Genomic DNA, 16,367 nt, shown 5'->3' on the forward strand with positions numbered 1-16,367 from the left:
CCTCAGCCTTCCAGTAGCTGGAACTACAGATGCGTGCTACCACGCCCGGCTAACTTTTTTGATTTATTGCAGAGATGCCAAGTTGCCCAGGCGGGTCTCGAACCCATGGGCTCAGGCAATTCACTCACCTCAGCCTCCCAAAGCGTGGGATTACAGGCTGAGCCACCGAGCCCGACTGCTCAATCCCTTTTTTAAGAGTCCTTCCCAAGTTAAATGTATGTGCCGTATCTCTGCAACTGAGGCAAAACACCAACCCCTTTATGCACAGCATCTCTTCATAGCTTCCTTGGGGCACAGAGGTCACCAGGGACATTTTTGTAGTTCAAGTTTGTTTTTGTTTTTTTTTTTACAGAGAATAAAGAAAACTCAAATGTTTGTGGCTTGGTCTATGTGTAAATATACGAGAAACTCAAGAATTCTTGACCTGTTTTCTTGCCAGATATCTTAAGTTTGGAAGTTACAGTACTGTATTTGACAACAGCTTTCCCAATCAATGTCTGGTATACCAAGAGGTGCCACGTGTACACATACTATCACCATCACCATCTCTGTTATACATGTCTCACACTTTAGGCTTAACTTATTTCCTCAAACACATGCACAGCCATGGTAGAAGTCAACCTTTTTCTGCTTTTCCTCTTCACATTCTCAGTGCTTCTGTACATACTTGTGTGTTCTATTTATCATCATTTCCACTGAGTTCTGTGAGACTTCCTTAGGTTTCCTTAGACCTAAAGCATTTTTTCAATAAATATAAAATCTAAAAGACGGGGAATGAAGGCATAACAAATAACAATCACATCATTTTCCTCAGCTAAGATGTGTTTTGAAAGATTTATGAGCCAGCCTTGGTGGTTTTTCGCCTGTAATCACACCAATTTGGTAGGCCAAGGCAGGAGGATCACTTGAGCCCTGAAGTTCAAGACCAGGCTGGGCAACATAGCAAGACTTCATCTCTACAAAAAAAAAGAAAAAAAATGTGTGGTGCCATGTGCCTGTAGCCCCAGTTACTCAGGAGACTGAGGCAGAAGGATTTGCCTGAGCTTAAGATAAGTCAAGGCTGCAGTGAGCTGTGATTGTGCCACTGTACTCTAGCCTGGTGACAGTGAGACCCTGATTCAAAAATATATATATATATTTATGAAAGGTAAAAATATGTAATTGGTCAAAAAACAATTTTACATTATCTGATAAAGTAGGCAAATATGAATACAAAATACGAATACAAAAGAAAACAAATGGTCAGGAGTTATTTTACCTTGTAATAATATAGAATATATGAGTCTGATTTCCCTAGAGCCACATAATAAAAAAGCCACATGGAAGTTCATTATGTAACAGAAGTAGGTTACAGTGTGGTTGACCAAGCAAGACAATGAAACAATTGTTTAACTTACAATTAGTAAGATGCAAAAGGAAAAAATGCATGGGAAGCATTGGTACAGAAATCATGTGGGTGCCTTGCTCACCCAGGCAGTGAGGCTGTGTTATGTATATCTGTGAAAGCATTCATTTGGGGTATGGGATGTAAAAATTTTCTTGGAAAGCCTGAGGAATAAAAGGAGAAAAAGCGTGTTTTTCTTTTTCTTTTTCTTTTTTTTTCCTTTTCTGTATACTATGCTCAAATGACACTTCTGAGAAGAGTTCAGAAGTTCAGGACTAGAAATTGGCATAATATAGGGATAATATCTGCAAAGGCATAGAGAATGGTATAATGGACATTAGAGACACAGAAGGGGAAGGGTGGAAAGGGAGACAGCGATTAAAAAAAACCCCAAAACCCTTATCAGGTACAATGGGCACTGGTAGGGTTGGTGGCACTCTTAAAGCTCAGACTTCTTCACCACTATACAATTCAAACAAGTAATCAAAAACCACGTGTACCTCCTAAAGCTATTGAAATATAGTAATAGAGAGATTATAGGTAGATAGGTAGGTAGTTAGGTAGTTAGACAGATAGACAGACAGACAGACAGATAGAAAGAACATATAAAAGATCTAGGGCAAATCAAGCATGGTGGCATGTGACTGTAGTCTCAGCTATTCTGACGACTGAGGCAAGAAAACCGCTTGAACCCAGGAGTTTGAGGCTCTTGACATTAAACCTGGGCAACATAGTGAGATCTTGTTTTAAAATTAAAAAAAATAGAAAATGAAAAAGAAAATAATATATAAGGCATGTGGTTACTCAAAACAAGAAAAAATAGCTATGAATAATATATTTGGGTTTTTCAGGGACAATAGGCATTATTTAATAATGACTCCATGAATAATTGTGCCCTTGGGCATGGCTGTACAAAAAAGATAAGAAACCTGGAAATATGATGTAACTATTTTCACCCTGGTTAACTTCTAAAAGAATGCATGTCTACTGGTAACTTCACATACCATAACAAGAACAGTGTTTTCTATATTAAGGCCCAGGATTGCAACTATGATAGTAGTACTATTACAAATAGATTTTTTTTTACACTGTAGAAATAAAGGTGCTTGGCAAAAATCTTTCTGCCTTAGATACTAAAATTTTATATACTACATTTTAGACGCCTATAAAAATAGAAAAGTTTTAAAAAGTGGAATAGAGCTGATGAGTTTCTTGCTGCGCTTGGTGGACACTAGAGAGTTCTATTTTCAAGACTCCATGACTTTACAAACAGAGGAAGAAACAAAAAAAGAGACGAGGAAAGCAGGATTCACTCCATTCATTAGCTAGAAGCTCAGTGTGAGGTGCAGCTTCATGAAGTCATTTTAATGAATAAATTCATTCTGGCTTTTACCCAAGCATTTGGATAGTGGGATGCGGATGCTGATGCTGATGGCATCCAAGCAAAATATTGCTCGGTCTCCCTGAGAACAGTAGAAATGAAATGTAGAAATAGGCTTAAACCTCAGGAGAAAGTAGTTGGTTGGATTTAGGAAAGATAATACATAAAAAAGAATCGAAAACAAGCTTGCTTGGCAGTCTAAAGTTTAGAGAACATCTAAATGGTTGTCAAAGCAGATTCTGAAAGTAAATCTGTCTTACTTCTGTAGTTGGGTTCTTGGAGGAGTTGTGGAGACATTTCCTTGAGTCCTGTCTTTCATTCATACCCTATTTCTAACCATGAGTAAACTCTGTCAGATATGCTTTTTATTTTTATTTGTGTAGAGATGGGAACTTGCTATATTACCTAGGCTGGTCTCAAACTGCTGGTCTTAGGTGATCCTCTTGCCTTGGCTTCCCAAAATGCTGGGATTTCAGGTGTGAGCCACCATGCCCAGCCAACTATGAAACCGATCTCAAGCAGCTGACCCCTGTTCCCTATTTCCACTGCCACCTGGTCCAAGCCTCTGTGTTCTCTCTTTCTATGGCAATAAACACTTCACTCCTCCCCCATATTCACTCATGTCCCCTAGCGTCTATTATTCTCCACGCCATAGTCAGAATTATCCTTTCAGAACATAAACCAGATTACAGTCATGAGCCACATAAATACCTTTTGGCCAACTACAGACGTATAGACGACAGTGGTCACATAAAATTGTAATGCAGCTGAGAACTTCCTATTGCCTAATATTTCCTATACTATACTTTTTAATTGTTGTTTTAAGGTGCATTCCTTCTACTTAACAGCAACAACAAAAAAACAGGTTAACTGTAAACAGCCTCAAGTATGTCCTTCTGGAGGTATTCCATGATCAGGTGCTGGTATCACAGGAGACAACAGCACCATGCATGTTTGCTGCTCCTGAAGGCTCTCTAGTGGGACGAGGTGTGGAGGTGAAGACAGTGACGTTGATGATCCTAACCCTATGAGGCTGAGGTGTGTGTTTGCGTCTTAGTTTTTAACAAAAATTAAAAAAAAAAACAACAGAAAAAAACCTTAGAAAATAAAGATAGAAAGAAAGAAAAAACATTTTGTAAAGCTGTGCAATTTGTGTTTTAAGCTAAGGGCTAGTACAAAAGAGGAAAAAAGTTGAAAAGAAAGTCTATAAAGTAAACATGTTGCAGTAAAAAAGGTTAATTTGCTACTGAAGAAAGAAAAATTTTAAAATAAAATGTAGCGTAGCCTAATTGTACAGTGTGTATACAGTCTGCAGTAGAGCACAATCACGTCCTAGGCTTTCACACAACTCACCACTCACTCACGGACTCACTCAGAGCCCTGCAGACTCCACTCATGGTAATTACGCGCCATAGACAGGGTTTTACTCATTTTGACCATTTAAAAAAATCTTTTATATCACATTTTTATTGTACTTTTTCTATGTTTACATATATTTAGATGAACAAATACCACTGTGTTACAATTGCCTAGAGTATTTAGTGCAATAACCTTCTGTACAGGTGTACAGCCTAGGAGCCACAGGCTGTCCCATACAACCACGTAGTAGGTTGACCCATCTAGGTTGGTGTAAGCTCACCCTGCGATGTTCGCACTCAACAAAATCACCTATGACATATCTCTTAGAACGTTATCTTTCTTGTTAAGTGACACACGGCTGTATGTCATTCTCCTGCTCAAATCCTCCAGTGGTTTCGCATCCCATTCAGACCATCAGGCAAGTGCCCTCCTGGGTTTCTCCAGTTCCTCTAATGTACGAAGTACCTCTGCACTCACTGTTCCTCTGTCGAAGTATTCTGTCCTGCACATCACTGCAGCCCATGCTCTACAGACTTAGGTATTCATACCTCCCTCCCTGACCATCCTCCCTAAGGGAATACTTCTCCTTTGACTCCCCATATTTCATGGTGGAGGGTGTGAGGACTTCCCCGACCATCTTCCCTGAAGTGACACTCCTCCCTTGACACTCCCGTCCCACACCCTAGAGGGTGAGGAGCCTTCCTTGATCATTCTTCCTGAAGTGACATTTTTCAGATGACACTCTGTCCCTCACCATGACAGATGTGAGGCCTTCACTGACCATCTTCCCTGAAGTAACTCTCCTCCTTTGACTCCTTGTCCCTCACCCTGGATGTGAGGTCTTCTCTGACCATCATCCCTGATAAGTCCACCAATCATTACCAACCTACTACACTCATATGAGGACCACCTTAACCCAGAGCTCTCTCCTGGATGGAGGACAGCCCACCTGCACCCTTAGGGCCTTGTCTTGCCTGCTCGTGCCAGGGCCTGACAGGAACCTTGACACTCCAATTCCTCACCATGGAGGATGTGAGGACTTCCCTGACCATCTTTCCTGAAGGGACACTCCTCCCTTGACTCTCTGTCTCTTACCCTGCTGGTTTGCTCTACATAGTAATGATATATAGAGTTTACTCTCCATAATAATGATAACCCTGGGCATGTTAGATGGCAATTGTTTGGTATCTGCCTCTCTAATAGAAAACACGAGTTGCAGGAGAGCAAGAAGCATGTCTAACTTGTTCACTGAGAAATCCTCAGAAACTGGAACAGAACACGGTACAAATTTTCTGAATGAGTACCTGAGCCCTCTTCCAGTCAGGTAAGTCCACCAATCATTACCAACCTACTATACTAACATGAGCACCACCTTAACCCGGAGCTCAGCTGGGTGGAGGAAAGCCCACCCACACCCTAAGGGTTTTGTCTTGCCTGCTTCTGCCAGGGTCTGAAAGGAACCTTCAATACTGTCTCTGTTGTACTTCCAACACCTCCCCAACCCTTTGGAATAAGTGGGTCCTAGTAAACATCAAGAGATAATTCCTATTAAATGAGAAGAAATCTAAGCACTCAAAGTGCTACATATCATTCCAAGTTAGAATTTAAAATTATGTTTGAACTATTTACTTTCTGTTTTCTTTTTTTTCTTTTTGAGTTGGAGTCTCACCCTGTCACCCAGGCTGGAGTGCAGTGGTACACTCTTGGCCACCCCAGCGTCAACCTACTGGGCTCTAGCAATTCTTCAGTCTCAGCCTTCCAAGTAGCCAGAACTACAGGCACATGCCACCATGCCCAGCTAATTTCTTATTTATTGTAGAGAAGAGGTCTCACTAACTTGCCCAGGCTGGTCTTGAACCCATGGGCTCAGGCAATCCACTCTCCTCGACCTCCCAAAGTGCTGGGATTGCAGGCTGAGCCACCAAGTCCGGCCCCTATTTATTTTTGTAAGAAAGCCAGTAAATTCCTACAATAAGGAAGTGGGTATTTTTAGGGTTTTTTGCTACTGTCGTTGCTTTCTAATCTACAGAAAAATGCACACTTGCTTTAGTCTAGAAAGAGTGGTAAAAAGCCAGAGGCAGAGGTAGAACCTAACACCTCTAGACTCAAATTGAGCTGACTGAACCAACGTCAGAGCTACCAATAAACAAAAAAGATGTTAAATGTGTACTGTTCAGTCTTGGTGTTAACTGACTGCAAGAGTTTTATTTTTAATGACAGGAAGTTAAGCAAAAGATGGAGATGTGTGAATTACAAAACTAATGGAAAAAACTGATGGAAAAAAACAAGCCTAGAGAGAAAAGGCTCCTCTTTGTAAAATGTCACTAGCTTAAAAATGGGCTTCTCAATTGAAGCATAAGATATTCTACCAAATAAATGATTAGGTTTACCATGGAACGTAAGTAATAACACCATTAATCAGATTGCATTTGGATTCAATTTCAGAAAATATCAAGTGTGAATGTTCAATCTCAAAAACCCAGTATTTCATATTTGCTAAATCAAGAAGAGGCAGTGATATTTAGCTTTGCCAAAAAAAAAAAAATAAAAATCTTACCTTTAATAGTTTTAAGTCACTGGTCTTATCAGATTACTGGAGAAGAACTAAAACTATGCTTTTCAGAATCTTATATCACTATGCTTTGCACATCAGAATAACTTTTAAAATTTCTTAAAACTAATAATTATAACATTATAATATTTAGAGACATTGTTAGCCTAAAAAGTATTTCCTTTTTATTTGATGTTGTCATCTTCAAATAATTCCTAAGGAAGAAGTCTATAAGATAGCTATACGATGGGAGACCCAAAAACCCCAGGAATTTACTTATATGAAAATGTGTATTTAATTGTAATAATATAAGAAAGGGATTGGTAGTAGTGGGAAACTGTCAGGGGAGGTGGGGTGGGGTTGGTAGTTATGCAAAACTGCTAGGGGAGGGAGGAGCACACCTTGTCTACAAGGGTAATAATCAATGTTTGTATAGCTAACCCTGAATTACACCCCACATCTTTATAATAATAAAAAAAAGAAAATGTGCATTTATTCTTACATGTTTAAATTTCAATCACCATCAAAGTACTCTTTGTTTATTGCAAAATACCTATGGGGACACTTTTTCCACTGCTCAAAACAGTGTTTTAACTTGTCAATTCTAATGCCTTTTGGTGCATCTAGTTTTTTTTGTTTCACCTCTTCTACATTGGCAAAATGTTTCCCTTTAAGGACTTTTTTCATCTTGGAAGACAAAAAATGTTGCTCAGGGCAAGACTGGGTGAAGAGAAGGGTGAGTCATGGGGAACGTGCCATTTTTGGTCAAAAACTGCTGAACACAGCGTTGTGTGGGTTAGTCAATCACCCATCATGAAATGGGTAAACATGTCAAAAGGTCAAAAGAATCCCTCCCCGCAAATTCACTGAAGTCAAACGCAGCTTCTCACAACAATGCTAGCTGGTACACTGATGCCGATGGGTTCTTAGAACACCAACCTAGCAGGGGTAGCCTGAACTACAAGGGGCTCACCCTTCGTAAGATAATTCTGGGTTTTTTGGGTCTCCCCTCATAAGTGAGTATAGCAACATTCGTCTTTGCAAAGCAAATTCATGGAGATAACGGTATCAAAATATTTCATTTCAATGGATCAATGTTTCAATCCATTGTGTCCACCTGAATAACTTGGAGATTTAGATATTGTTCACTGTGTCTACACTTTTTCTAGAAAATATTTGTCATACCATTGATAATCACATATGATTTTTAAAAAATCAAACACACTGGACTTTATCAGCAATTGATATTAAGTAGGGAATTCATTTTGAAATGTTCTCTCCCTCGTACTAAGTATATGACACTAATTTTAAACTGCCTTATCCTAGAACCTGTTATAGCAACTACCTTTAATCATTTTCTCTGACACCAATCCTGATTATTTGTTTTTAAATATAAATGTCTCTTCTTTATTTTATTTTATTTTATTTTGAGTCAGAATCTCACTGTTGCTAAGGCTGGAGTGCAGTAGCACACTCAGAGCCACCACAGCCTCAACCTGCTGGGCTCAGGCAATCCTTCTGCCTCAACCTTCCAAGTAGCCGCAGCTACAGGCACATGCCACTATGCCTGGCTATTTTTAAATTTATTGGAGAGACAAAGTCTTGCCAATTTACCCAGGCTGGTTATGAATCCCTGGGCTCATGCAATCCTCTCTCTTTTACCTCCCAAAGTGCTGGAATTACAGGCATTAGCCACTATACTCAGCCTCTCTTATTATTGTATTGATAATTTTTTAAAAGTTTATGACTTCAATTATCATTTTATGTAGTTGACTTTCAAGTATGCACATAGATTTGACTTCTCTAACAAACTGAAGATCTCATTTTAGTTATTCACTATTCATATGAATAAATATTAACATGTGAAATATTATTCTAAATATTAATAAATATAATAATAAATATAAATAAATATAATAAATATTAACATGTGAAAGATACTCTCGAATATTTGTTGGATAAGTGTAACCACAGTCTCTCCATTTTCTCTCACACACCAGTCAGTTACAGAATCCTATTAATTTTAGCCTGAAACAGGTTCCTAAATTCATACCTACATTTTGTTTCCTGTTTTTACTACCACTAATTCATCTCTTTAGTATCACCTACAAGGATGACTATTGAAAGTCTTCTAACTATATTTACCCTAACTGTGTTTATAGTCTTTCTCAATTTCAATACATTCTATTTTCTGCTCTAACATATGTTCTACCACAGCACAACTCTCATCAGGTCAAGCTTCAGTGACTGCCTATTTTCTTCAGAATTCAGAACCATGTTTCCACGTCTCTCCAATTTTACTTCACTTCCATACATATGTGTTTTTATCAAAATAGACTACGTATCCCCTAAATACAATCTTAACTTTTATATTTCTATACCATCTTTGCTAACAGAAAGTTCTGGAAAGTAGCCATTTATTCATTACGCACTCTACTTCATGCTGAATTGTCAACAATCCAGTCATCCTTCAAAGTCTGCATTACATGCTTCCTTCTCTAAGAAATATTTCTTGATCCTTACACAGAACATCTCCTGGAATGAGCCATTCATATTTGGCTTACATGACACATACCAAAATATACTTGATATTTATTTATTTATGTAGTTCTTTTATGTCTACAACTAGATTGCACTTTTCTTGCAGGCTAGAATTAGTCATTTACTTTAATGACCTGAATCATTTAGTAAAGGTTTTGCTGACAGTAAGATATCAATTCTTTTTGTTTTTAATTGAACATTGTGGGCTAGTAACTCTTTACTGATTTTCCTTGAATTCAGTCCAAGGAATGTCCAAACTAAAACAATTAATTTCTAAAGAATAGGCTATCCTTAGCAATAAATATACCAAATATATTTCATAAACTCATTGTAGATAATACATAACTAAATATATAATAAAAACTATAGACCAGGTGTGGTGGCTCACATCTGTAATCCCAACACTTTGGGAGGCCAAGGTGGGAAGATCATGTGAGGCCAGGGGTTTGAGAATAGCCAGAATAGCAAGACCTTGTCTTTAAAAAAATTTTTTTTTAAATTTACCCAGGCATAGTGGCACAGTCTTGTAGCCTCAGTTACTCGGGAGGCTGAGGCAGAAGGATTACCTGAGCCCAGAGAGTCTGAGGCTGTGGTGAGCTGTGATTGTGCTACTGCACAACAGTCCAAGTGACATAGTGAGCCCCCAAATCAAAAACAAAACAAACAAACAAAAACCTATAAGACCTACCACTGGAACTTGAGATGATCTTAGGACAAGAGAGCTCCATTCACTTGCCCTGTCACTCTAATCATTCCAATCTCACACTTTCTATTTTGTTTTTGCAACTGCAAACAGCTGTGCCTCAAAATAACTTACTTTCATCCTTGTTTTTTGTTTTATGTTGTTGCCTCCAAAAAATCCAAATACTTCCAAGCCATGAGTCTAATTTGTATCCCTTAATTATATTTTATACTGTCCTAGCTACAAAAGCATTAAAGGAATGGATAGTTTTGAGAAAGAGATAGTGGTCGCCAAGGCACAGAGGATGTGAGGAATAAACATAGAAGAGATTTCATTGGCAGCTGGAGTTTCCAGTATGCATTTCCAACAGGAGTTTCAGGAACATGATAAGGGAAATGTTGGGCTGCCAGGGGCCGAAGGGAAAGTATGTGGAAAGCACAAACGGCGAGTTTAAATAACTCTTCAAATAATAATTTCATTGAGGAAAAAAATCTTTCTTTTTTGTTGAAGAAAATTAACTTTTTAAAAAGGAACTCTATTAGTTTTTGTTTATCTGACACCTAACAAACTTATCTAGTTAAATATTATGGATTACGATCAAACGAAATATTTGCTTCCACATAAAACAGATATGGCCCTCCAGACCTAATTGATAATAATAATTTTTAAAAATTGTGGATACATTGAAGAAGTCATTTCTTTTTCTAAGACAAAACTCACTTACTACATATATACAATGGAATATTATGCAGCCATAAAGAAGGACAAATATATGGACTTTGCAGCAACTTGGATGGATTTGGGGTGTATCATACTCAGTGATTTATCACAGAAACAAAGAACAGAGTTCCATATGTTCTCACTCATAAATGGACCTTGAGCAATTATAATGCTATAAGTGATTGACAGTAGTGGAAAACAGTCAGGGGAGGGGGGTGGGATTGGCAGTTGAGGAAAACTGCTAGGGGAGGGAGGGGCATACCTCACAACAAGAGTACCTGCATGATTAATGTTTATATACCTAACCCTGAATTGTACCCCACATCTCTATAATAAAAAACCCCCACTTATGTAGCATATTTAGAATTGCTAGAATACAGTTCTACAATAAAAGAGTCATATCAAAAATTGAAATATCTCTGTAACATATCAATTTTCTTATGTATTCTTTCATACATTCATTATACAGTAATTATATAAACTATTTAGCAGTGTTCAGTCTTTAGTAAGTGCTCATTAATTTGTGTATTTAGTTTTCATGTGTCTAATTTAAATATCATATGCATATATAATATGAAAAATAAGTATTCCATTGATGCTCAATAATTTTACAAATGCATTGGCTTAACATTTTTGTTTGTAGAACTATTTTTTCCAAGTCTGTATTAAAATTTTTGAGATCATAAATCTTTAAAAAAATAGATCAAAGCTGTGGACTTGCTCTCTACAAAAATGTACATGCAGGCACAACACCAAAATGTTCATAGATTTTTTAATCACATAAGAACATTTCATTCATCAAAAGCTGATATAAGTGGGTACATTCTTCATATAAAAGAAGCTTCAAACTTTCATTTGAACTATTTTTGAAGAAAATCTTTCTAAAATATGCTAATCCTTTTTCAACCATTTTAATCAGACTATGGAAACTTTTACCCTTATGAATTAAAGCCATGTTTTTAAACAAAAATTATTATCCAAAGTCTTAAAACTAATGCTCTCAAAAATGAGGCTTAAGGAGTCACTTGGCATTGCTTTTTCCTTTTTATTTCAACATTCATCTATTCTATTGTCTATACGTGTGCCTCTAATAGCACTGTCTGTTTCCAACTCATTCTATCTAAATCAGTAACCAGAAAATAGAAATGCTGAAACTGTATCTAAAGTTGAAATAAAATAAGCTATTAGTGAGGTTCTGAGAGTCTTTTATTAAATCGTATGGTCCCTTTGGCATGTATTTTTTGGCTGTTCAACTCTTTTCCTTTCTTTAGGAACTTATTATCTAAAGTACAGGTGACTAGGCATGTAGGCTTTATGAAAAATAATTCAGAATCTCTCCAAAGCACATTAAGATCTTTTGAAGCTCTTGACGTCGTCTTTATCTAACACACTGCAAAGAAAATGGCCATAAGGAATAAGTAACCTTTGTCAGTTGCCTAGTGTCCCTCATCTCTCACATGCTGTGTGTGCACGTGTCCTTGCACATGCGTCTGCTCAGTAGGATGAAGACTGTATTGGATAATTAATAGTTGGACTTAGGATGTAAGATGAATAAGTGCCAACTCCCATACTTCATAGTTTGCCACTATAAAATATTCTCTATGCATGACCTTGTTCAAAAACACTGGAAAATCAGACAAAAGAGTATAATCCTGCTTTATATATAAATATACTATTGAATTGGATAACATGAAGAGAACCGACAGCAAGTGATTACTAATTAATAGTCAGTTATTATTACTTAATTGGATCTAGTGGATACATTTTGAAAAACTCCTGGATATTATAAAGAATAGGTCTCAGCTTCTGTCCCCAGACTACAGTGTCAGTCTCTGGATTGATATTTGAAGTAATCAACAATAAATGCCTTTTAGAATTAGATGTTAACTTACAAAAAGAAGAAGAAAGCAACAGTTCTTTGTTTTTCTGTCCCAATTTTACTTGTAAATTATTTTGTCCAATCTGGCGCAGCCCCCTTCATAACCCTTTCCCATTCACCAAAGAGGTCACATGTCTCTTAGGAAAGTGGTTCTGGCTGTAATGATGAGTGTCTCTGGACTCTCTCTAGGTTCTTCTATCTGTGTCCCCTAAAACTCACTGGCCCACCCTTCTGCACCTTTCCTCCAGACTTGCTTTCTTTTCTCTGTCTAGAAACTCTTACAATAGACATTCAATTTGGATTTTATTTGGTTTCTGAATTCATCCTTCAACACAAATACTATCTTGGGTCTTTTTTCTCTCATGGTTCATAGAAGGGTCAGCTCACTCCATTAGTGAGCTGACTCAGTCTGCTGGATACCCACTCTGGACAAGTCTGTGTCATCACACTGACTCAGAAGATGCATTAAGGCCCCCAATATAGGCCTCACACCTGTGTTGCATGAAAGGGAAATGTGGGCACCAATACGTCTTCAGACTTTTGAGAACTCCATTTCATAGACGTTCCTCAACTGAAGAATATTTCCAGTGGTTAGCTATAAACCTGTGTAATCTGAGGCCACCCTGGTAGAAGACATCTTTGGATAAAATGAGTTCCTATAAGATTTAAGGACCTTCAGCAGAAATCATGTGCAAAATAAACCACCAAAACTCTTAATCATAAAAAAAAGTTTTGTAACAGTTGACACCATCCTAGTTAATTCCCTCACTAGTGTAGGTCTCTTTCTATTTCAGAAACAGAACCTTAAACATATGTGAGTAAGAATATGGGTAAAATATGTTTATTTAAAGACAATCTTATCTGTTGTCCAGTGGTTTTTATGTGAAGACTATTAAAGCATAACAAATGAAAGAAAATCTTTCTGAATCACAGTACCATCATGAGAGGGAGTTTGAGGAAATGAGAAAACCGTAAACCTGTGTCAATTCAGTGTGTATAACTAAGAAGACTATTTCTTTGCACTTGTTCATTTTTAACTACAGAGATAAATAGTCATCTGATTAATATGATGGTTGTTGCCTTATAAAATCCACAACAGAGAGACCTGAGCAAGTCCCCGATACTGGAAGGTACTCAGGGAACTGGCAGCGGTGCCATCACACAACCCTCAAAGGTGTTCTGAAGTATCCATGACACACAGAGAAGACACACATACCTGCTTGGAGCCTAGTGAGAGTGAGAAAGCTACTTGGCGTCCTCAAGAACAATGGGTGAAAGATGAGGAAGACTCATTTTTTCCTCAAAATTACCAGCATATAATATTCAAAATTAGATTGGTTAGCAATGAGCACATAGTAAATGAAAAAATAAGTACATATTACCCTGTACACATATAGGTACAGATACACACAAGCAGGCTATAGACCTTTATACAAATGCATGAAGATAGAGACACATGCATGTTTACGTGTGTGTGTGTGTTACATGCAGTTGGGCCCTTAAAAGTCAGATACTGAGTATCCATAATATATTTACTCACATATTCATTATTTTTTTTTTTTTTTGAGTTGGAGTCTCACTCTGTCACCCAGACTGGAGAGCAGTGGCCATTCCTGGCCACCACAGCCTTGACCTGCTGGGCTCCAGCAATCCTTCTGCCTCAGCCTTCCGGGTAGCTGGAATTACAGGTGCGCGCCACCACGCCCGGCTAATTTTTTTATTTATTGTAGAGATGAGGTCTCGTCAAGTTGCCCAGGCGGGTCTCGAACCCGTGGGCTCAGGCAATCCACTCACCTCAGCCTCCCAAAGGCACGGGATTACAGGCTGAGCCACACATATTCTTAAAGATATAAACAATGGATGTTACACTTGGATATGTATGGTGCAGATACTTGCAATTTTTTTAATTTCAGAAATATTTTAGGAAAAAAATCCTATTTCTTACCTACATTTCCAGTCATTAGGTATGAATTCTGAAAGTCCATCATCCCCATTCCAACAATGTGTATAAAATCTTCAATCACCTGCATTAACTCTATCGAGCCTGGATAAATCTAAAAAAAAAGCAAAGGTGAGACAGAATAAAAAATCTACACATACCATATAATGGGATATATAATTGGAACTTTTTTTTTTTCAGTTGGAGTCTCACTCTGTCACTCAGACTGGACCAACCTCGACCTGCTGGACTCCGGCGATCCTTCCGCCTCAGCCTTCCAAGTAGCTGGAACTACAGGTGTGTGCTACCACACCCGATACATTTTGATTTTTTGTAGAGATGAGGTTTCGCCAAGTTGCCCAAGAGGGTTTCAAACTCACGGGCTCAGGCAATCCACTCACCTCAGCTTCCCAAAGGTGCGGGATTACAGGCTGAGCCACCGAGCCCCATCTTAACTGGAATTTTTAAAACCTACATAATAAGGTCACAAATGAGCTCTGTTTTATTTGAAAAAAATTTGCAACTGGCAATAGCTGTTTTTTTTGAATTAACAGTTGAGAATGACACCAGGTGTCACACAGCAAGAACTTTGAAAAGATATGATACAGTGATTAATCCCTTATAAATCTAAGGAAACTCAAAATATTTAACAGACTGTCAATTCAGAAACAGCATGACTTCACTTTTGATGGGCTCTTTCCATCACTTAAATGTAACTGCAGCATAGGACAAACACTGAAATTAGACTCCTTACATTTTCAGATTAGCATCTATATGAAAAACCCAGGAAAAAACAATTATTAGACTTACAAACTACTAAATATATTGCATAATAAATAAATATTCGAAGTAAGCATTAATTTTTGATACTTATAATAATCATTGTATGGATAAGAGCAGTAATTTTAGGATTATGATAATAACTCTAGTTGCAGGTACTTTATATGTACAAATACAAGACAAACCTGTGAGATTATTACCCATATTTTACATCAGAAAAAACAGAGGCTCAAAGAGGTTAAACAATATACCTAAGGCCATATTATATCTTTGATGGTAGTTGAAGCTCTCTCCTCTCTGTCCATCCGTCTGTCCATCCATCCATCCATCCATCTATCCACCTATCCATCCATTTACTCACTATCTACCTACCTACCCACCCACAGGACTCTCTTCCTCTCTGGTCAAAGTGTTTTTCTCAATATCACAGCACCTCACATGGTTCACGTGGATGAGTGTTTACTTAAAGACAACCTGATTCTGGCAATAGTTCACACTGTATGGAATGTGAAGGCCATTTAAAAGGTCACATGAATTTTAGCATGTGTAACCCATACGCTCATAAATTCAGCCTGCATTATAAAACCACATTAGAGCAGAAAACTCTTTGAAGTTAGGCTAATTTCTTGTAGCCATTGAGCCCTACTGCATCTTCCAGCCGTGAAGCATTAAGTGGATTAGGGACTTCTAGCTGCTTTGTATTTGCAAAGGCCAGTGCAGAAAAGAAAGGGACATTCTGAAAGGCAAGAAAACACACAGCGGGAGCTGAAGAAACAGAGGCACATGAATTTCACAGGGCTGTGGCTGTGCCCACCTAACATCAGCCCCAAGACATTCACTCACATGTCCTTGAAGACATGAACAACTGTATTATACTCAGACATGTAGAGCAGAGATAGTTGCAATTTCTAAATTTCAAAAAGACTTGAGGGATAAATCCTGTTTCTCAGTTACATTTTCAGTCACTAACTATAAATTCTGAAAGTTCATCATCCCACTTCCAAGAATGTGTGTAACGTTTTTGTTATCACTAAAGTTTCCTGTATGACTGTATTTTTCTCCCTTCCTTGTGTAGGTGCATGTGTATATGAGTGTGTATAGTGTACGCATAAATACAAATTAAAATAGGAGACTTATTTTTCCTGTTGAAA

General features: G+C 37.8%; 1 protein-coding gene across 3 annotated transcripts in view; it reads right to left on the reverse strand.

Moving 5' to 3' along the window:
- The window catches only part of ADGRB3 (adhesion G protein-coupled receptor B3), a 731,019-nt gene that overhangs the window by 339,324 nt on the left and 375,328 nt on the right, over positions 1-16,367 (reverse strand). For all 3 annotated transcript variants that reach the window (XM_008062740.2, XM_008062741.2, XM_008062739.2), the window contains one exon: positions 14,443-14,551. In XM_008062740.2, the coding sequence (XP_008060931.1) occupies positions 14,443-14,551 (109 nt within the window). The remainder of the gene's footprint in view (positions 1-14,442; positions 14,552-16,367) is intronic.

Source organism: Carlito syrichta, unplaced genomic scaffold (genome assembly GCF_000164805.1).
Source record: "Carlito syrichta isolate Samal-C Ts95f unplaced genomic scaffold, Tarsius_syrichta-2.0.1 Scaffold305809, whole genome shotgun sequence".
In the NCBI taxonomy this organism is placed as follows: domain Eukaryota; kingdom Metazoa; phylum Chordata; class Mammalia; order Primates; family Tarsiidae; genus Carlito; species Carlito syrichta.